Source organism: Mauremys reevesii, unplaced genomic scaffold (assembly GCF_016161935.1).
Source record: "Mauremys reevesii isolate NIE-2019 unplaced genomic scaffold, ASM1616193v1 Contig94, whole genome shotgun sequence".
Taxonomy (NCBI): domain Eukaryota; kingdom Metazoa; phylum Chordata; order Testudines; family Geoemydidae; genus Mauremys; species Mauremys reevesii.
Genome location: NW_024100911.1, coordinates 225,104 through 247,037, shown reverse-complemented (window position 1 = coordinate 247,037; position 21,934 = coordinate 225,104). Strand labels below are relative to the sequence as shown.

General features: G+C 55.1%; 2 protein-coding genes across 2 annotated transcripts; one reads left to right on the top strand and one right to left on the bottom strand.

The window, feature by feature from the left end:
- Positions 1–7,035: 7,035 nt before the first annotated feature.
- LOC120395104 (serine protease 27-like) lies at positions 7,036–10,933 on the top strand. Its single transcript, XM_039519265.1, has 6 exons — positions 7,036–7,191; positions 7,814–7,840; positions 8,094–8,250; positions 8,918–9,195; positions 9,579–9,730; positions 10,309–10,933. Exons 1-6 carry the CDS (start codon positions 7,122–7,124, stop codon positions 10,531–10,533), a joined length of 909 nt encoding a protein of 302 aa, XP_039375199.1. The 5' UTR covers positions 7,036–7,121; the 3' UTR covers positions 10,534–10,933.
- Positions 10,934–14,899: 3,966 nt separating this feature from the next.
- On the bottom strand, positions 14,900–17,955 carry LOC120395101 (serine protease 27-like). The gene is made up of 6 exons (XM_039519262.1): positions 17,832–17,955; positions 17,401–17,427; positions 17,040–17,202; positions 16,538–16,809; positions 15,879–16,048; positions 14,900–15,179 (listed from the first exon to the last, which is right to left on the bottom strand). Exons 1-6 carry the CDS (start codon positions 17,887–17,889, stop codon positions 14,916–14,918), a joined length of 954 nt encoding a protein of 317 aa, XP_039375196.1. The 5' UTR covers positions 17,890–17,955; the 3' UTR covers positions 14,900–14,915.
- Positions 17,956–21,934: the final 3,979 nt, after the last annotated feature.

Genomic DNA, 21,934 nt, shown 5'->3' with positions numbered 1-21,934 from the left:
AGAGTGACTAAATGAAGACTCGGCACACCACTTCTGAAAGGTTGCCGACCCCTGAACTAGGGTTAACGTTTGCATAAAAGTGTTTTATAAAAACAAAACAAAAATATATTCTCTAGGGGCTTAGCCAAGATAATGATGAACGAAATTGTAATTTTTGCTTTGCAGGCCCTGCTACAAAGTATCTTTAAGTTTGTTTTTGTTAATATTTCTGAGAGGCCGTAGGATGGGGGAGATAATACCTCGGAAATTGGGAAAGTGCTTCCGAATGACAAACACTTGCCCGTGCTAAAGCATAACAATGAGCACAGAATGGCTGTCTACAAATCTGTTTCACTAAAAGAGTTATCAACGTTCCCCCTAAAACTCAGGACAGCTTTCTTATCCCCATGGCCTGACCTCTGGGGCTGTGGAGTTTTTAAAAATTTGTTTGTCCTCGGTTTTGATTTAAAAAAACACATCTGTAAACTCCCCATCCATTGCCAGTTTTCAAATTCTTACCCTGTTGCTGTTTTGGTACTTTAAAAACACTATTTTGAAAAGGACAGGCTAGTCTCTAAAGACTTTTTAATTCACTAAACTTCTATAAAATATCCCTAAGTGGGGCCTTGTTTTGTTACAGCTCAGGCAATGCGGCTTTTCCATGTTCAACTTTAAAAAACAAAACAAAACAAAAACTCATAATGCTTCAAATAGGCCTCACTGCATACAGAATAATAAAAGCAAAAAGCTAATCTAATACCACCAAACCTGTGAGAGCCGGTGTCACTGATGCACTCTCGGGCGTCAGCCTCAGGCTGAGCCTGGCTGGGACAGGGGTTTTGAAAGTCCTCGGCTACAGGAAAGCGCTGCAAGTGCACAGTGCAGGTCGGGGTGGGGAAGAGAGCCAAGGCTGGGCTGCCGTGAGGAACAAACTGGAGTAGGCAGTATTTCTTTGTTTAATACGTAAGTTGCTATATTCTTCCCTTCCCTGTTGCTTGTAAGGATTGATAAGGATGCAGCTGCAGGAGAAATGTAGCTGTCAAATAAATGCCATCTGTGTGAGAGAAGGTAAAAGAAATGTTCTCCCCCTCCCTCCCAGCTACATAAACAAGCCCTGGCTCAGGCCCCTTCCTCCTCCTGAGAACTGCTCATGAGGAGATTTATGGCAACAGATTGTTGCAAAGAAATGTATCTTCAAGGTCAAATGCCTGCATGACGTGTAATGATAGATAGGGGTAGGTTTACTATCAGTGGGTGGCCACTCTTTTTGTTTTGGTTTAGTATGTATGTCCCTACATCCATTACAACACCCCCAAAACCCTGATTCAGTCATAGAATCACTTCCCCACTATATTTTTTAAATTCATGTGACCTTTCTGCCTGTCTGAGTTGGCAGCAACAAGGGCCGGGTTCAGCATCCAGGGGTTCCGTTTCAATAATGCAATGCAAAACCGGCTTGAGCGACCTGTGACCTGGGACAATTACATACCCCCCCTCCCCCCCGGGTGCCTCTAGGAGGCAATACTTCCCCTCTCGCAAGCACAGTCCGAGTGTAGCAAAGTCCTTTTAATAAAGGAGGGAAACAATGCGGCATTATGTTGGGGAAACACCACAAACAGGATTCATAACACAAACCATGAGCAAAAGACCCACCCCCAAGTAAGTTTGGCAGTGTCCTTTTCCCCTCCAGCAACCCAAAAAATCACCCAAAGTCCCAAAAGTCCAACACCCCAGTGCAGCCCCAAAGTTCAAAAGTTTTACCTCCCAGCCTGGGTGGAAATGGGGGGGGGGGGCACAGATGTGTTTAGGGGCACCGTACATGGTCCGAGGCCGACTGCCCCACCTCTCTGTGTGGTTCTGCTACAGCCTTCACCCCAGCCACTGCGCTCCACCAGCTGTCCTGTGAGCTGCTCCACTCAACTCTACTCCACCAGCCATCCCTTGAGCCACTCCAGCTGTCCTGCAAACTCCTCTGCTCTACTGCCCCCCCCCCCAGCAATTTCAGCTCTTAGCAATTCTAGCTCTTTAGTGATTTCAGCTTGTAGTAGGGGAGCCTCAGTGCTGGTGCACCATTGGCCTAAAGTGAATTCAGCTCAGTAGTTTGTAACTAGACTCTTAATAGAATCAAAATTAGCTCTGATACTCCACACTGGAGAAAAGTGGTGGTGGCGGTGGTGGTGGTGCAATAGATATTTAAGGTTCTCAAAAGGACACATCCCACCAAATCCCAATGTCTGTACCTAACCCTCTCAATTCACTGGGTTTTGGAACCCATGTCCCTTGTCTAGCGAGTGCTACTTAGTTGATGGCGAGTCCCTCTGTCATGAAACAGTTCCACTGGCCTTGATTCACATAATCAGGGTAACAACACTTTATTCTTCCTGACCCAATAACAGAGAAAGTGGGGACCCCACAGCAGCCACAGTGACCATTTGGGCTCATGCTAGGCGGGGTGGGTGTGTCTATGCAAACAAGACCAACCCCTCAAGTTCTTTTCCACAACTTGCCACAATTCACCACCAGTCTCAGGGTAGAGCTCAGTCGGACTCTGCTTACATTCATATGGACCCTCTTTTGCTAGCAACCCAGCAGGTCCATGAGTTATTAAACTCTGTGGGGCTTTGCAGGGAGGGTTAAGGGAGTTTCCTAGCTTGTGGTTTTCTGTCATGTTAGATAACGATTCCTACACTGGACAGCTCGCTTACTCACCAGATCAGTGGTCTATTCAATCTTGATAACAGTCGGCTGCATGTGTGTGTTCCCTCTGTGTGTTGCCCCAGCTCTGCAGACCGCTGACACAGCAGATTTCGAGCAAACTGCCCAATGACCACAGACTCCGATAAGGTACGAAGGCTCCCGGCCAGGTTTATTGCCAAACGAAAAACAGTCTCTAGCTCCCCGGATCAGATGTCTACAGTTCTGCTAGTACAGATGTGCTCCCGGACAATGGACCGGCTCAGTCAGTGGCAGGACTCTCCATTGCCCCCTAGGCTGGACAAAGACAACTCCTCGGGGGTCCATTTTTTCACACAGGTACAAACAAGTTACACATCACTCCTGATGTATTGAGGTATAATCCCTCCTTGTACATGTTGGTTCAATTAAAACAACTCTGTCCATCATGTTACCTTTTTGCCTCTGTCTTTAGGGTGGGTCGGCCTGTTCCTTGTTATCTGTGTGGAATGTGAAAGTATCAGAGCTCTGGTACCATCCTGGCACATGTTTATATCTCTAGTGTCCAGCACCTTTTAGGTGTGTCTCTTTGTCCCTTTCCTTGCCAGCTCCTGTGAGCAGGGCCTGCCTCTGGCTCACAGCTTCACTTTGCTTTATGTTAGCAAAGTCTTGACCATTACTTTAGCTCAGGCCTCAGGGCTCATACCAGGCCTCTGATATAAGGGTTTATGTTTCAGGGCCTCGTCTTACCACAGTTTGTAGAACTTTGACTGCAAATTTAGTTTTGTTTCTTAAGTAACCAACTCTGATGTCTGCGCCTGCTGCTTATAATCACTTAAAATCGATCTGTCTGTAGGTAATAAACCAGTTTTATATTTTACATTAAAAAGGACGTTTTGGTTGAAGTGTTTGGGAAATTTCAGCTCAGTTTACAAAGGCTGGTGCATGTCCTCTGCAAACTGAGAGAGGGGTGAACTGGGTAATGAACTCATACCAGCCAGGCTTCTGGCCACTGCCAGACAGGACAGCTCTGGGGTGCAAGGCGGAAGGGAAATTGACTGGGGCCTCTCAACTGTTGGTTCATGAGTGGCTGGGAGAAGCATCCATGTATCTCAGATGGGCGGATCCCTGCCTGGGGGTGTCTGTGTGGGTGCAGCACCTGCCAGAGGCCTGTACTTGTCACAGCATCACAGCGTGAGAGGCTCACCCCAGGTCAGTGGGGCAGAGGGCTCCGTGGTCCCACAGTCCAGGTTGCACCCCGTGAGGAAATGGCTTGGGTGAAGTTCAGAGCAACAGTCTCTAAAGTGCAATAAACTTTACAGTCACAACAAATTTATGAGTCCGGTGTCTTCTTCCAGGACCTGGCTGTGCTGCGGCTGGGGTTCCCCTGGGATGCTTTTGGGGTCTGTGTAATGTAACCCCCTCCGAACCTTCAGTGAACCTTCATGAACCAACAGTCGAGAGGCCCCAGCCAGTTCCCCCTCTGCCTTGCACCCCAGAGCTCTCCTGTCTGGCAGTGGTCAGAAGCCCGTCCAGTGCGAGTTCATTACCCAGTTCACCCCTCCCTCAATTTGCAGAGGAGATGCACCAGCCTGAGCTGAGATTTCCCCAGCACTTCAACCAAAACTAACTTTTTAAGGTAAAATATAAAACAGGTTTAACTACAGCCAGATCAGTTTTAAGTGATTATAAGTAACAAGCACAGAAATCAGAGTTGGTTACTTAAGAAACAGAAAATAAATTAGCAGTCAAAGGTCTACAAACTAAACAGGATTTGAATGAAGCAGAGTCTCCCCCTAACAGATGGTACAAACTGGTCAAAGATCCTCAATACATAGGCTGGGACTCTTTCGCAGCCCGGGACCACCCTGCCCTAATTCAAAGTCTTTGTCCTCCAGACGTGTTTCCAGGTGTCAGTTCCCTGCTTTTATAGTTTCTTCCAGCTTCCTGGAAAGATCCTTGCTGTGAAGTGGGGGTCAAGCAGTCTCCATTGTATACGTGTTCCCACTGAGAAGTCTTCACTGTATGCATGATCCCTCTGAGAAATCTCCATTGTCTACAGTTCCTGGGACAGTGGATTCTTTCCTTGATGGGTGTTGATGAGCCATTGACCCGCTGTCTAGCTGTTTATGGCTACTCCTTTGTTGTACCTGAAAGGCTCGTTGTGGGTGTCTCCCTGCCTCAACATTTTTCAGTGACACACACATAGTAAAGCTTCATAACTTCACATACAGTGGCAGCACACACAACTCAACAGGATATTAATGTTCAACAGATCAAGACTTTTCATATGATGCCTCAGAAGGTATGTGTGACGGGTTCAGTCAGAGAAACCCCCTTGGGACTGTCACCTGATGTGCTGAGACTGCCTCTGAGCCCATTTTCCCTGCCAGCCTGGGACTCCAGAACCCTGCCTTGTTGAGCCAGACACGCTCGCCTGCTGCAACACAGACCCAGGGTCTGAACCACGCCCCCAAAGCTGCAGACTTAACTGAAAACAGCTTAGCAAGTAGTCCTGTCTCCAGCACCCAGACACCCAGCTCCCAATAGGATCCAAACCCCCAAATAAATCCGTTTTACTCTGTATAAAGCTTATGCAGGGTAAACTCATAAACTGTCCGCCCTCTGTAACACTGATAGGGAGACATGCACAGCTGTTTGCTCCCCCAGGTATTAATCACTTGGTCTGGGGTTAATTAATAAACAAAAGTGATTTTATAAAGTATAAAAAGTAGGATTTAAGTGGTTTCAAGTAAAACAGACAGAATAAAGTAAGTTACCGAGCAAAATGAAACAAAACATGCAAGTCTGAGCCTAATACATTAAGAAACTGATACAGGTAATATCTCACCCTCAGAGATGTTCCAATCAGCTTCTTTCACAGACTAGACTCCTTCCTAGGCTGGGCCCGATCCTTTCCCGGTACAGTCCTTGTTAGCTCCTGCTCAGGTGGCAACTAAGGGATTTCTCATGATTGGCAGCTCCTTTGTTCTGTTCCACCCTTTTATATCTTTGGCACAAGGCGGGAATCCTTTCTCTCTCTGGGTCCCCACCCCGCCTTCTAAATGGGAAAGCACCAGGTTTAAGATGGATGCCAGTACCAGGTGACATGGCCACATGTCCTGTGAGACCCCCCAAGCCTTCATTCTTCCCTGCCTGACTCACAGGAAGGCTTTCAAATAAACAGAGCCATTTACAACCAATTGTCCTGGTTAATGGGAGCCATCAAGACTCCAAGCCATTATTAATGGCCCACACTTCACAAAGTTACAATAGGACTTTAGAGTAATACTTCACATTTCTAGCTTCAGATACAAGAATGATACATTTGTAGAAATAGGATGACCACACTCTGTAGATTATAAGCTTTGTGACGATACCTTAAAGGAGACCTTTTGCATGAAGCATATTCCAGCTACATTATAGTCACACTCATTAGCATATTTCCATAAGACTTATGGAGTGCGTCACACCAGGCCCTGCACAGACCCCCCGCACTGAGATCCGGGCCCCCCTCATGCCGGGCTCTGCACAGACCCCCCTGACTGAGATCGGGGACCCGTTGGGCCGGATGCTGAAGAGACTGACTGCGTTTGCAGCTGGGATACGTCAGCCAGGGCTATGGTGGGGGGGGGCGTGAAGTTTTGGGGGATGGGGCACAAGTGACGCAGCCACAGCAGGGTAAAGGAAAAAAACCGCTCTGAGCTCAGTGGTGGCAGCGTGTTTCTATAGCCCCCCCCATGTACCATCCCCTCCCCACCTGCTACCCCCTGCCACCAAACTGCTGCGTGGGCAGGAAATCTCTCTGGTGCCCCCGGCGGCTGGATGCCAATGAGCGAGAGCAGCATGGGAGGCTGCTGCCTGCGACACCTGCCTGGGGAAAGGGCTGCACGGGAGGTCCCTGGAAGTGGAGGGGAGCGGGGGGCGTGTGGAAGAACTGGCCGGCTGGGGGGATCCTGACCCAGAGCACTGGCCAGCCGTGGGCACCGAGCACTGGACAGAAGGCCCAACCCGGCTACCTCCAGCAACGGGACAGTCCTGGGAGAACCTGGGCAGAGTCCACTGACTGGGGATGGCTCCACAGGGCAGGCCTGAGTCACAGCCCTGATTTCTCCTCCCGACGGGTATGGTCCAGCAAGGATCCAATCTCAGCTAAGCCACACAAGTGGTGGGGGAGAGACGAGGGTCTGTGAGCTTTTGCTTTCACTTTCCTGTACTTCAGAGATGTAAACAGGAAAACGCTGGGCTCCGAGCCAGAGAACCACGGCGCCAGAGATAAAGGCTCAGACATGCCATGGATTCTTCATACACATGCCTGTCGGTTAAGTGGTCTGGCAGAAATCACACCCCACCCCCACGGGGCGGCTCCAGCTGGGTATATAACTCCCTGCTTCAAAGCCGGGGGCTTCCTGCTCCGCTGGCTGGAGGCTGAGCTGGGCCGTCCCGACCCAGAGCTCCTGTGGGGCAGGATGATGGGGGGGCTCTGCTCCCAGCTGGCCGCGCTGCTCCTGCTGCTGGTGCTGCCGTCTCCAGCACATGGTAAGAGAGACCAAGGGTTGGAGAGATGCAGAGCCCCGGGGAACAGACCAGAGGGGGTGACCCTGCAGCCTGCAGGGGGAATAGACTGGGGGGGATGATCCTGCCCCAGTGGCCTGGCTCTGGCTCTTTGCCAGGGTCTGGGTTCAACAGTTAGTGGCTCTGGGGCGAGGTGAGCAAAACAGATCCTGTGCAGTGAGGGGCACAAATGATTGTGCTGCTTCCCAGCTCTGCGGTGCATGAAGGGACCCACCCTGATCCCACCCCCAGGCCCCAGGGGCCGGCATGACCCCTCCAGCCCCTCTGACTCATTCCCACAGGAACCACAGCGCCCCTGCCAGCTGCTGCGCCCAAACCCTCCCTGCCCTCAGGCTTGGTGAGTACAGGGAGGATGTGTGGGCCACGGAGAGCTGAGAGCAGCCCCTGCTCAGCTCATATCAACGTTCCCTCTGAAACCTACTGATGCACGGTAGCCAAATAGGGTTTGGGGTGGTGTATGGAGAGTATGGGAGGAGCTATGGGACAGTGCTTTCCCCTGCCTCCCACCCTCAATGGACCCTAATGCTGATCCTCTCCTAAGACCCCAACTTGTAATGTCTCCCCAACATTTCCGTTCGCTCCACAGGTGCTGAGGAGAGTCAAGATCAGCCAGGTAAAGAGCCAGGACTCCTGGGTTCTACTGTCTGCTCTGGGAGGGCAGTGGGGTCCAGTGGTTAGAGCGGGGGGGCTGGGAGCCAGGACTCCTGGGTTCTCTCCCTGGTTCTGGGAGGAGAGTGGGGTCTACTGGGTCAGAGCAGAGTGGAGTGGAGTTGGGTTGGGAGCCAGGACTCCTGGGTTCTATACCTGGTTCTGGACAGCAGACATGTGTCTTGTGCTGTGTTAACATGGTTCCCTGGTTTGTGCAGTGTTCAGCCGTATCATAGGGGGGCAGGATGCACAGGAGGGTATATGGCCCTGGCAGGTCAGTGTGCAGAAATATGACAAGCGTGAATACTACCACATCTGTGGAGGATCCCTCATCTCAGCCCAGTGGGTGGTGTCAGCTGCTCACTGCTTCCATCCGTGAGTAACTGAGGGAGAGGGTGGGTCCCAGGTTCCCCTTACTTGGCTTCAGAGACACCATTGACATGCCGCGCTTGGGGAAGTCCGCCATCCCCATGGTACAGTGCGGCTGTTCCCCTGCTCCCCTACCCCAGAGGTGGCCGCATCTCAGTGCCAGAGGAGCCAGTGCTTTGCTGTGCAGCTGCTCCCAGACACTGTGCCGCAGAATTGGCTGCATTCCTGCCTAGGTTCGTAGTATATCCCCCCTACCCCCCGCCACTGGGTTTTCTCGGACATTTCTTCTTTTTTGATCTCCTGCTCTCTGTCCGGGTGGATTTTTCAAAGAAGAGGCTTTTTGAGCAGACTTTGCAGCACAGAAAGAGCTGTCTCCGTTCACCGTTTGGACCCGCCCCTGCATCCGCGGCTGCCAGATCCGGCCCACCGTGGCCTGGCCAGCTGGCCAGGTACGCGGAGCTGAGAGATGCTGATGAGCTGGAGCTGCCCTCCACCTCGAGAGTGAGGCCACGGGTACCCCCGCCAGCACCCTGAAATACTGCCTCATAGTACACCCTCCCCTTCCAGTACCCCCAGCTGTGCCATCCCTCCGCCTCCTGCCTCCCCCGGCTGGGTCCTCTTCTGGGGAACTTGAAATCTGGTAACCCTAGGTGCGTTGTCCCCACTCCTCCAGCTCTACCCCTGTCTCTGCCTATCGCATGAACCTGGGGGAGCACCAGCTCTCCAACCCCTCCCCCACCCGGATCTCGTCCCCCGTGCGTCGCATCGTCAGGCACCCCGACTACAACCCAAGCACAGTCATCGCCGACATCGCCCTGGTGCAGCTGACGGAACCTGTCGCCTTCACGGATACCATCCGCCCCGTCTCCCTGCCGGGGCCCTCCACCCAGTCCCCAGCCGGGGAAAAGTGCTGGGTCACGGGCTGGGGCCGCATCGGATGGGGGTGTGGAGGTGAGGAGGAGCTTAGTGGGGCTAATGGGTGAGTGGGGGGCACTGGTATTCAGCCTCTATCCCTGGGGGTGTCTAACGGCTCCAGAATTTGAGAGCCCTTCCCCAGAGCTCTGAACACACAGGGGTGTGTAGCCACAAGAGGGAAACTGCACACACACGCCCACAGTCCTGATCCTCTCCACCAGGGGGCAGCGCTGCCCAGCCCCACAGACATGAAGAATTTCTCGTGGGACTCCTATGCGCACAGTGAGCTGCAGCCCCTAGATGGCGACGTTGCTCACATGCTCGGCCGCAGGGGAAGAGATTTTCCCCAGCGCGTCCCCCCCCCCCCTTCCCGCTGCCTCCGCCTCCCAGTGGCTCCATCCCCGGCTCGCTCATTCCAGATGTGCTTCCGCCGCCCCGGACGCTTCAGCAGCTGCAGGCTTCTCTCGTTGACGCGTCGACCTGCGAAACGCTCTTGGGGAGCTGCAAACTGTGGAACCAACCCACGATGCTGTGCGCGAGGGCCCAAGATGCCCGGAGTGGCCCCTGCAAGGTGAGCTACCTGGCTGGGGTGGGCAGCCCTGAGGTGCTTGAAATTATCTGGCACATTTTTCAAATGTGCCCTTCCTCCTGTTCCCCCCAAAGGGCCCATTCTGGGATGTTTTCACTGGATCGCCCCTCCCTCCCCTGACATTGATGATGAAAGTGGCTCTCCCAGCAGCAGTGCATTCTGGGACATGGGGGGGGATAGTTCAGTGGTTTGAGCCTTGGCCTGGTGAGCCCAGGGTTGTGAGTTCAATCCTTGAGGGGGGTCTTAGGGAACTGGGGCAAAAATCTGTCTGGGGTTTGGTCCTGCTTTGAGCAGGGGGTTGGACTAGATACCTCCTGAGGGCCCTTCCAACCCTGAGATTCTATGATACCACTAGGCTCCATAGGTCGTGGGGTGGAACTGGCTGAGACAGGTCACATTTAACCTGAGCTTGACGCCAGAGAAAACAAATCAAATGAAGGGATAATTCACCCTCAGTGCTGATGCAGGACATGGCAGGAGAGGGAAGTGGGTTGGAGCCAAGACTCCTGGGTTGCATCCCCTTGACCTGGTAGAGGAAACAGTCCCTTTCTTTTCCCTAGGGTGATTCCGGGGGGCCTCTGGTCTGTCCAAAGGGAAACAGCTTCATCTTGACTGGGATCGTCAGCTGGGGGATTAACTGCACAGGCAGCACACCCCGCCCAGGGGTGTACACCTGGGTCTCGGTCTATGCCGAGTGGATCCAGGAGGTCACGGGCAGCGCTGGCCCATTGGCCTTCTCTCCTGCTGTACTGCTCCTTGCTGGGCTCCTGCTGCCAGCCCTGTGACCTGCCGCCTGGGGCACCAACCCCCCCAGCACAGACGCCTGCCTGAGCTAACACAGCAGCAGGACACCCCTCTGGGTATGGGCTGTGCTTCCTGGGCATGGGCTGCAGGGAGATCGGAGCCGGCAGCCCCCCGCCAGCCAGGGTGTCCATAGACTCTCTTGGTACTGGGTGTGGGCCCCACATTCCTGGGGCCTGGGGGACACAGCTGGGAGAGGGTGGTGGATAGCAGCACAGGGGTGCTATGGGGGTGGGTAGGGAAGTGGGGGGGTTATATCCAGCTCTTCCTGCAGCTCTGTAACACCCTCCAGAGGTGACTGGGAAGCTGACGGGGACGGGCCCCGCAGCCCCTATGATCCCGCAACTTGTGCTCTGAAAATTGTCAATAAATCGGCTTTGCAAACTCTGTCTCCTCCTGGCAGCAACCGCAACCTGCCCCACAGCAGCTGGTGCTGCCTCCCGCTAGGGCCAGTCCTGCCACGGCAGCAGCCTCCCACGGGCTCCGCGGGTTGGTATTAGCTGTGGGAGGGCAGAGCGTAGGGGCCACCCGTCACCCCAAGTGCTGCACAGCCACCCCCTCACCCAACTGAGATCAGAGACTCCATCACCCTGGATACTACACACACCCCCCCCAACTGACTGACACTGAGACCCCATCACGCCGGGTGCTGCACAGGTCTCCTTGACCGAGATCGGTGCCCCATCGGACCAGTCCATCGAGGCAGTCACAGCCCTTACAAGCTAAGACACAAGATACCAGCTGGAGACAGACAGACAGACAGACGGGGAAGCACCAGGGACCAACGAGGCAGGTGCTTTGTTCTCTGCCCATTGTCACTCACCCCCTGCCCTGGGAGAGGTTCCCTGCTGGACACTCAGCAGGCGACGGTGTGAGGGTCTCACCTATAGGTGCCAACTCTTGGGTGCTCTGGGGCTGGAGCACCCCCGGGGAAAAAATGGTGGGTGCTGGACACTCACTGGCAGCCCCCCCTCAGCTCCCTTCCTTCGCCCCCACAGTGCCTCCCACCCACCAGCAAGCCCCACCAATCAGCGCCTCCTCCTCCCAGCGCCTCCTCCACCGTGATCAGCTGTTTCCAGGCAGGCAGGAGGTGCTGGCGGAGGGGAGCAAGGGCATGGTACACACGGGGAGGGGATGGAATGGGGGGAAGAGGTGGGGTGGGGAAGGGGTGGAGCGGGGGCAGAGCCAGGGGTCAAGCACCCCCCAGCACCTTGGAAAGTCGGCGCCTCTGGTCTCAGTACACCAGGCCCCGTGTGCTTTAATCCCTTGGCTGAACAGAGCCCAGGCACGGCCCTGGCCAGGTCCCCAGGGGCCCCTCTGTGCGAGTTTGGACTTTGAGCATTTAAACAAATGTATCGATTGAAATGTTCACACTTGTGGGAAATGAGGAGGTGGGTCTGACAATGGGGGGAGGGGGTGTCAGACAATAATTATTTAATTACATTGAAATGAATTGAAAGGGAAAGCCCTAGAACACCAATTGCCAACATCCCTTGTTCAAAAATACGAAGCCAACAGCCTTAAAGCAAAGTCTAAGAGGTTGTGGAGCTGCCTTTTTCTCACGGCGGCTGCCTGCGCATTTCAACCATTGCTGATGGGAAAGTAAGTGCGTGTGTGTGTGTGTGTGTGTGTGTGTGTGTGTGACAGAGAGAGAGACTTTTCGGACATGACCCGGGCAGCATCCCAGGATCACAGGATGGGGACTGCAGCGAAGAGCAGGCCTGGCTCCTTGCCCCGATTTCTCCTCCGAAGGGAAACAGCTCGGACGCCAGATAAACCTCCTGGGGCCAACGTGAGGAAACAGGCAGGAAACATCCTGCTGCCGATTTGGCTGCAAACCTCACGGCGGAGGGGAGGAGATCTGGGGGAGAGCAGCTGTTCCGAGCAGCCCCCCACTGTACCTGCCCCTCTCCCCTCTTCTGCCCACATGCCCTGCCCCGCCGGCCACTCCCTGCAGTCTCTCTCCTAATCTCCTTTTCACTCCACCTCCTTCTTCGCTGAAGTTTAAGCCCAGATGCCAGGGATCCGCCGTTCCCTGGGGGGGGGGCAGCCTGGAGGGGGCAAATCTGTCCGGGGGGGGGGCGGAATCGACTGGACGGGGAGATCCTGCCCCCCCCCCGGGGATGGTAGTTCCCCCCTCCCACCCATGTGACCTGCCCCACAGCTCGCTCTGTCTGCCCGGAATTTTCTCCGGCAGAACCGAAAGTGAAACCTCCGCTGGTTTCTGTTTCCTCCTCCCCCGCAGCCGGGCGCTGACCTCGCAGGAGATCGGCTCCCGGGGGCGGGAGGGGTGTAGCCAGAGGGGAGGCTGTTAATAGCCACTGCTGGTGGGGGCTGGGAGCCAGGACTCCTGGGTTCTCTCCCCGGCTCTGGGAGGGGAGTGGGGTCTAGTGGTTAGAGCAGGGGGGCTGGGAGCCAGGATTCCTGGGTTCTGTCCCCAGCTTTGGGAGGGGAGTGGGGTATAGCATGGGGGGGGGGGGGTCCCAGAGCTCCTTGGTGCTTTTTCTTTCATAAAATGGAGCTAAAATTGATCGTCAAAACATTTTGCAATCGGTGGGATTTCTTTCCTCCTGCCAAAACAGCTCACAGCTGAAAAAATGTGTTAGCTGAAATCTTTCCTCTGGCCTTGTGCTGGGGAAGGAACTTTCTGCTGCCATCTAGTGATGGGAGTGAAGCGCCAGCAGATGATGAGTCCAGGGATTGGCTGGTTGTGCCAGAGACACTGAAAAAGGACACTCTGGAAAGGATCATGCCACGATCTTAAAATCACTGGACACTTCGGGGTTGGAAAACCCGTAGCCAAGCAAAGGGCGAATTTCTGCAGGTGGATGTAGAAATCGGAGGCAGGAAATGTGATGCTGCTTGTGAAAACGAACTCCCCTAACACCGGCAGTGCCAGGACGTGGCAGTAACTTGTTGGGGGCACTGATGGGGCCCGTTGCTGCTGACGTGGTTTGGGGACTTTGCCTGAGACAGAATCTAGCAGCGAACGTTGGCTGGTCGCTGTGGCCACCTTCACAAACCGGCCCCTAAGAAATCCCGAGGCTGGAACAGCCGCCGGGGTCCAGGGAATGAATCCTTCACCAGGTCTGGGCTCCCGGGTAACTTACGCACAGATCATGGGTGAAGCTTTGAATCCAAAGTGTTTCAGCAGGATGGTGAGATTCTAGGGATCCACTATCAGGGTCAATCTACTCTCAGGGCCGTTTGGATCAGGCTTCCCAGGGAGGCGGTGGGATCCCCGTCACTGGAGACTTGAACCCCTGCCAGAGCTCATCTAGATTTACGTGGTCCTGCTTCTGCACGGGAGGCTGGACTAGGTGACCTCTCGAGGTCCCTTCCAGCCCCACAGCTCTCTGGTTCCCTGTAAGGTCATGTGGGGAAACTTAGAAGCGGGGCCTGCTCGGGTCCCACAATCCTAGGGAAAGGAAGGGTGAGAGCCCAAAGCTGGATAAACCTTGCGGGGGGGGGGGACCCTCCACAGCACTGAGCTGAGTAATTAAAGTGGTGTGTAGGACAGAGTGGGGTCCCAGGACTAACCCCAAAGCTCCCCAAAGGACCATCTGAGGGCACTTGGGGGGGCAGGATTTCAGCTCGGCAGCCCCCCAAATCTGAAAATGAAGCTGTGGAAGCTGAGGCTGGAAGGGTTGTGACACTGATGAGTCCCCCAGTGGAACAGATGGGATGGGGATTGTCTGAGGCTGCTGCTCTCGCAGACATAATTGGCGTTTCTCAGGGGCCCGTTGAGCCCATCTGGGAACACAGGAGCAGCGTCTGATGCAAAACCATTTTATTTTTGACCACATGTGATGGGGGGGGTGCAGCGTCCATATATGCATCACACACAGGGTCTACCTATAAACCTTGCCCCCCCCCCCCCGAGACCGCCCATCTCCCAGCGAGCCAACCCCAGACATTCCTGGTCTGCATGCCCCCGCGCTGCCCCCTAGAGGTGCTTGGAGCAGTGCCCCTCCTCTCCAAGTGATTAGTTCAGGCTCTCTGCAGGCTCAGGCAGCATCGCTGCACCAGTTACACTTGTGCCAGTTCACCCCTCTCTGTGAAATCAGCCCAGGTTCTCTGGAGATGCAGCAAGTGTTGCTGTTTGGGTCACATTCCGGGAAGTTCACACCTCTCCAAGCAATCAGCTCAGGCTCTCTGCAGACTCAGGCAGTGTTGCTCTCAATCACACTCAGGGCAGCCCTCCCTTCTCATTGCAACAGGGTCAGGCTCTCTGAAGACTCAGGCATTGCTGATTGGTCTCAGATCCTCTCCCATCTCCACCTCACCCTGCCCCCAGACAGTGGAGGGTTTCAGTGCTGGGTGAACGGAGAAGGGAGAGATGGGGGGCGTCCCAATGGAAGGGAGGTCACAGTGACATCAGGAGAGTGGTGAAGAGAAGCGTGTAGGTGCTGAAGGAGGATCTGGCGTCATTTACTCCAGAGGTGCTGTTCTCCATGGATGTGGCTTGGCCCCCGGACACCACGTGCCCCCATATCCATTCGCCGTAGGCCACTGTCCGGACATAGACACCGGGACGATTGGGCTGGCCACAGCCGTCCCCCCAACTCACAACCCCCATCAGGAACCAGGTCCCATTGTGGTCACAGGCCAGCGGCCCCCCAGAGTCACCCTGGAGGAGCAGAGAAATTGGGATTAGTGAGGCCCTTCCCCCTCATCCCCATCCCGAAGCATCCACAATCCAGCCCCTTGGGCTGTAGGCATAGGGGCCACCCTATGCCCCCCCCCACCATATATTTTGTCCACACCAACATGAGAAGTGAAAGGAGCACGGTGTGCTTTTCCCACGCCCTTTCCCTGAAGGAGGCATTGGTGGTAGAGGTGGTGTCCCCGCTACGTTCACAGGGGCTGGGGTGGCTGGGTTCTTCCTCTCCTGCCTTACACAGAGACCAGTGGCAGAGCTCCCCAGAGCAGTGGGGCTGGGAGTTAACACCCTCTATATTGATACATCGAGTATTTACCCATCTCAGAGTGACTGGCTCAGGCTCTCTGCAGACTCAGGCAGGCCTCAGTTACCCTCTAGCCACATTGTGCCTCTTTTCTACCCAACCACAAAGGTTCTACTATTATTTTAATAAAAAAATAAAAGCTGGGGCTCTGCCCTAATCACAGGACTCCAGGAGCTGGGGCCTAGGCATGCCGCTGTGACTCCACCTGGCTCTAAAAGTCAGAGGTGCTCCTGTCTCTCGAAGGAAGCTGGGTCCAGCGCTCTGGGGCTGCGGCAGACGTTCTGCTCACTGCAAGCCCTAGATGGCGACAGGGAGACGCACTGGGGCTCACGTGCATCCACCCAACCCAACACCTCCCTCACCTGGCAGGAGTCCCTCTGCCCTTCGGCGTAGCCGGCACAGATCATGTCGGGTTTGACGGGGTCCCTGCCGATGTTCGGGGCCGGGTCAATGTTGTAGAGGGCATTGCAGGCTGCAGTGTCGATCAGCTGGACCTGAACCTCCTGCAGCGTCTTGGGGGGCGGGAGAGAGACTGCGGGGGGAGAGAACCAGGGTACTGGATCCATCGCCTCCTGCAACCCACCCCCATGCCTGACAATTTCCTGTCCCCATCTACCTCCCCCACCCACTCCCCTCCCGCCATCCTCCACCCCATCCCCTCCCCATGTCCCATTCCCTTCACCTCCCTGCATCCATTCCCCATCACCACCCAGCTTCCAGAGCCGCACCCAGCCCCATAGGACCCAGTCTGTGCCGCGCTGCCCCTAGAGGGGGTTTCCTCTGCAGGATTCAAATCAGGGACCACCTGTATCTAACACAGAAGGTTCCCACCTGAGATCAATAGATGAGCTGCCTCACAGATGGCTCTGAGGGATACAGCCAGTCGGGGGTAGCCAGCTGGCAGAGGACAGCAGAGAGCTGGGCGGGGGTTATTACAAATGCAGCAGGAATCACAGGGCTCCAGGAGCACGGGGGTTGAGTCACAGAGTGATAGTGCATCTCCCCCGGGGCATGGTCTTACCCGAAAAGGCTGTAGTCCCCCAGCCGGTGACCCAGCACGTGTGGTTGCCAGGGAAGGAGTGGGAGGGGCCTGGCAAGCAGATGGGGAGGATTTCGTCGGTGTATCGCACTGGCTCCGTGAGCTGCACTAGGGCAATGTCGGCTGAACGGGTCCCCCTGTTGTAATCGGGGTGGACGAGGATCTGGCGCACAGGGGATGAGACCCGGCTCGGGGAGGGGTTGGACAGCTGGTGCTCCCCGAGGGTCACACGATAGGCAGACTGGGGGAAAGAGCTGGGGAGCAGAGGGAAAGCAACGATCAGTGGGGGAAACTGCATTGCAAATACGGGCAAAAATGCAGTTGGGTCCAGGGAACACCCGATTCTGAGATGCAGCCACCTCTGGGGTGGGGCAGCTGGGGAACAGCCACACAGCGATGCCATCCAGGGATGGTTTCCCTGGCATAGATCGAGGCAGGATGCCTGACTGCGCAGCACCAATCCCTACCCATCCCAGTTACTCACAATTGGAAGCAATGAGCTGCTGACACAACCCACTGGGCTGAGATGAGGGACCCACCACAGAAGTGCTGTCTATTGTACTGGATGCTGACCTGCCACGGCCACCGGCCCCTTGCGGCGTCCCCTCCCCCAACAATTCGGCCGGAGACTCTGGGCTGGCCGCACCCTGGAGGAGAACAGCATTGACATGGGAGGAGCAAAGAACCAGGAGTCCTGCCTCAAAGATCCTGCCCTGCTCTAACCCACTAGACGCCACCCTCCTCCCACACCTGGGGTTAGAACCCAGGAGTCCTGGCTCCCAGCCTCATTCTCATGGCACATGCCCAGGGCAGGTGAGGTCAGAGTTTTGCAGTGGGTGTCTTACCTGTCTGATTCCAGCTCCCCTGAGCACCTAGCGAGTGAAGAAAGAGAAGGGAAAAATATGAATGTGTGTGCTGGGGGCGAGGGGGGCTATTCACAGGCATTGCAGAAGGTGTGTGGAGGGGACTGAGTGCCAGTAGCTCCACCCATAATTCCCAAGCTCCGCCCATTGCCCCAGAGCAGCCCTGCCATCCTCAGCGCCAGCCACAATTCTCACCAATAGGTGCAAGAATCAACACTCCCCATTGATCTGAGAGGGGCAGCTCAGGACTGAAGGCACCAATCCAGGCTGGGTGGGCCGGGGGGTCTATGAAGAGCCAAGGGGTTGGATCCCCCTGTTATTCACTAGCCCAATTCCCTACCCCACAACCTGTATCTTGCTCCCCTCCCCCTGGGAGGGAGGGGCTGGTCCCTACATCCCCACCCCACACTCACCCTGCAGCAGGGTCAGCGCCAGCAGTGCTAGAGCCAGTGGGGAGCGGAGACGCCCCATGGTTCAGCCTTCCCCAGGCCTGTCTTGGCTACATGCAGCTGCCTCCAGTGCTCCGACCAAAGCCCGACTGGGGAATGCAAGTGCCAGGGCAGGTTTTTATGGGACTCTGTGTGCCCCTCCCTAGATCTATAGAGAATAATGGAGACTGATTTTCTGCGAACATAAGCAAGGAAATAACAGCTGCTAAATGTAACATGCTGAACAGGTTGTGACCGCTTTTGTTCTGCTCTTCCTGGTGTCACCCCAGTACGAGCATCCTAGAAAACCAGACGAAAAGGTGGGATGGCCCAGGTCACTGCGTGGTGATTTTCACTTCCCTGTGTCATTGCCAACTGAGTATGCTCAGAAGAGAGTGACAAAGACAGTACCTAGGTGAGGGATGTGGTTATCGTGGGGTGAAGGTTATCATGGAGTTAGGGTTAAGGGTATCGTGTGGATTGGGGTTAAGGTTATAATGGGATTAAGAGTATTGTGGGGTTAACATGAAGGATATCATGGCTTTGAGGGTTAAGGTTATCATGGGGTTAAGAGTATTGTGGGGTTACGGTGAAGGATATCATGGGGCTTGGGGTTAAGGTTATTATGGGGTTAAGATTAAGGGTATCATGGGAGCTGGGATTGAGTTTATAGTGGGGTTTAGGTTTAAGTGTCATTTTCCACCCCTGTTTTTTTGGCCCTGTCGCCCTTCTCTTGGCACGACTCCAGCGACGATTTGGGGATCTGCCCCATCCAGCTCGGGAATTCCAGCTGATCGTGTAAAGTCGGCATTATGAAATTGTTGGGCTGTGAAGCCTTCATGTGGAGTCCAACATTTCTTGACCGGGGAGGGCTGGGTCAGCAAGACTAGGGGAAGTGTTCATTCGTTAGACCTTAAATGGGCACCCGTTCAGGCAGACACACCTTGGAAATTGGGTTCTCTGAGATTGGCAGGATTCACCCCTCCGATTCCTCTGCAAGCAGGGGGAAGCAAAAAAATCAACCAGGGCGGAGCAAACACACCAGGTGCTGGGATGGGGACACGTTAAGTGGAGAGAAGACTCACAGAAGAAAAGCCAGGAGCTGCGGGGAAAGGATATGGGGCACCCCACGGTACTCTGTCCAAAGCCAAAGCACTGCACACTCCCCAGCAGTGAGGAACCCAAGCCAGGGAAATGCACGCAGGTGTGCTGGCTGCTTTGTCTAGAGCTGTGTATTTCTTGTGCTAGTGCGCACAGCTGAGTGACAGCGTTTGGAGGGATGGTTTATTCCCTGAAATATGTAGTTTGGGGTCAACTAAAACGTCACATATCCAGATTGAATTCGCCAAATAGTTTCAGATGAAAAAAAAATTCAGAGAAGTGGAAACGTTTTTGGACATATTCCAAATGAACCATCTGCACTTTTCACTTTGAAGCAACACTTTCTTTTGAAATTTAGCTAGATTGATATTTTTTAAAAAAAAATCTTAATAAAAAGGGGAAAGAAAGAAAGAAAGAAAGAAAGAAAGAAAGAAAGAAAGAGAAATGCCACATTTCAATCCAGAACCTCACCCCCATGAGAACCTTCAGCCAAGGATACTCTTAACCCTGACCCCATTATAACCTTAGCCCTACGACAACCTTAACTCTTGTCCCTAACCCCAATGATACCACTTTATCCCATCTCACTCCCCTCCCACAGCTGGGATCAGACCCAGGATTCCTGGCTGCCAGCCTCATTCCCATGGCACATTCCCAGGGCAGATGTGGAATTTTGGCTGGCGTGAGGACAGCAGGGTTGTCCTGGGGCAGTGGGTGGAGTTTGGGGAATTGTGGTGGAGCTAATGTCCCAGCAATTCCTCTGGATGTCCTCACCCTCATCTGCTCCTACACACTCATTAATATCTTCCGCTTCTCTTTGTTTGCTCCCTAGGTGCTCAGGGGAGCTGGAATCAGACAGGTAAGACACCCACCGCAAAACCCCAGCCTTACCTGACCTGGACACATGGCATGAATATGAGGCTGGGAGCCAGGACTCCTGGGTTCTATCTCCAGCTCTGGGAGAGGAGGGGGGCTAGTGGGTTAGAGCAGCGGTGTGGAGCTCCGGCAATTCAAAGTGTGTCCCAGGGCAGCCACCCCCTCCTTACACTGGGGCAACCATTTGGTATCAGGTTCCCTGTGCACCTGGCAGCTGGGGACTTTCCCCAATGACCCTTCTCTGGGTTCTCCTGTCCCTCCCCTTCTCCATCTCCTGTTCCTGTTTTAGCTGCTTCGCATGGTCTCAGCTTGCTCCTTCTCCCGGCCAGCTAGTCCTGCTGCCGCCTCCGTGGCTCTCAGACCCTCTTGGCTCTCTGCCTGGGTCCAATCAACCTTCTCCAGCTGTGAAACCAGCGCCGCCTTGTTGAGCTCGCCGGCACCCACCCCTCCATTCCTTCACAGTTTGGTGATATTCTTCTTCGGGAGCTGGTTATCCGCCGTTCTCTTCCTGTTTCCTTTGACTACCCTCGTTTTACTGCTGCAGGTCACAATACTCCTAGTGCATTCGGTATCCCACCGCTGCCACCATCTGTCACAGAGCCACAGGATCGGTGCTACGGCCCCGGCTTTGGAACGGTGTCTAGGAGGATCCCCTTCAGCAAAATACTTGGGTTTGTTGGTCACCTGGCACACAGCACATGGGGTTCTTTGGGGAGCACAATTAAACCATGGTCCATTCTGGTCAGCCCAGAGGTCCAGCCATGCTGCAGTGAACCCCACGCTCAAGCTCTGTCTGACCCCCTGGGTCAGTCCCCAGGTGTGAACCCCGACTCCCTCCAGCACTCAACCCTTATCCCCCCCCACACCTCCCCAGTCCTTTCTTCTGGAGCTGGGGGGTACTTCTCGGCTTCCCTGCGGAGAGGTGGGGAAATCCATCTCCCACCGGGGCGCTGGCCACCAGGCGTCAATGGCTGGTGGTTGGATTTTCCGTCATCTTCATGGATTCTCCACCAACGTGGGGTTGGCCGGTCCTTTTCCAGGGCCCCGGCCTGGCTCAGGCAGCGAGGCGACAGTTACGCCTCAGGGCTTGGCTACACTTGAAATGCTGCAGGAGGGGGTATCTCTCATCAGCGTAGTTAATCCACCTCCCCGATAGGCCGTACGAAGGGAGAATTCACCCACTGACTGAGAGCTGGCGACACCCGGGGTTAGGTCAGTTTAACTTGCCCGGGGGTGTGTGTGGATTTTTCACACCCCTGAGTGACATACTGATGCCGATCGAATTTCCCAGTGCAGGGGAGGGCAGTGTCACTAGCCTGCCCTGAGAGAAAACAATCCTTTCCCACACATGGGGTGACAATGCAGCATGCAGGGGAAACTGAGGTACAGCTAGTGACCATAAAAATAGTTCAGAAAATTCACACTTGCTCTGGCGAGTCAGTGCCACGATGGGGACCCAGGTTTTGGTGGGGGAGGAGGTCTGGGCAGTGCCCAGCATGATGCAGGGACTGAGTTCAGTTTGGGGGTGGGGGGGGGCGTGTCTGTGCCCAGGGGCCCTGAGCTTGGTCAGTGTCTGTACAGCGCCTGACACAATGGGGGCCCCAATCTCGGGGGGGGGGGTCTGCGCAGCACCCGGCACGATGGGCCGCCCCACACTCTGCTGTCCCACAGCTCATCCCAAGCAGTGGTGGCAGCAGGACTGACCCTAGCGGAGGCGGCGCCAGCTGCTGCCAGACAGGTCGCGGCTGCTGACGGGAGGAGATGGAGTTTGCAAAGCCGATTTATTGATGATTTTCGGAGCACAAGTGGCCAGATCAAAGCGGCTGCGGGGCCCTTCCCCACCGGCCTCCCAGTCACCCCCGGGGGCTGTGTGCTGCAGCGTTGCAGGAAGGGCTGGATATGAACCCCTGTGCCCACTCCCCATAGCGACCTCCTGAGCTTCCGTCCACCACCCTCTCCCAGCCGTGTCCCCCAGGCCCCAGCAATGCGGAGCCCACACCGGGTGCCAAGGGGGGGGTCTATACACACCCCTGCTGGCGGGGGGCTGCCGTGTTACCTGGGGCTGCGTCTGGGCCGGGGGGGTTGGCGCGGGGGGGAGCCCCAGGGGGCAG

Bases quoted from the DNA above. Each gene is read 5' to 3' on its own strand.
- LOC120395104 (XM_039519265.1), top strand. From the start codon at position 7,122: ATGATGGGGGGGCTCTGCTCCCAGCTGGCCGCGCTGCTCCTGCTGCTG. The intron at 8,251-8,917 runs GTGAGTAACTGA...CCACTCCTCCAG, and splicing joins GCTGCTCACTGCTTCCATCC to CTCTACCCCTGTCTCTGCCT. The intron at 9,731-10,308 runs GTGAGCTACCTG...TCTTTTCCCTAG, and splicing joins CCCGGAGTGGCCCCTGCAAG to GGTGATTCCGGGGGGCCTCT.
- LOC120395101 (XM_039519262.1), bottom strand. From the start codon at position 17,889: ATGGGGCGTCTCCGCTCCCCACTGGCTCTAGCACTGCTGGCGCTGACC. The intron at 17,428-17,831 runs GTGAGTGTGGGG...TTCACTCGCTAG, and splicing joins GGCGCTGACCCTGCTGCAGG to GTGCTCAGGGGAGCTGGAAT. The intron at 15,180-15,878 runs GTGAGGGAGGTG...CTGCTCCTCCAG, and splicing joins GGCAGAGGGACTCCTGCCAG to GGTGACTCTGGGGGGCCGCT.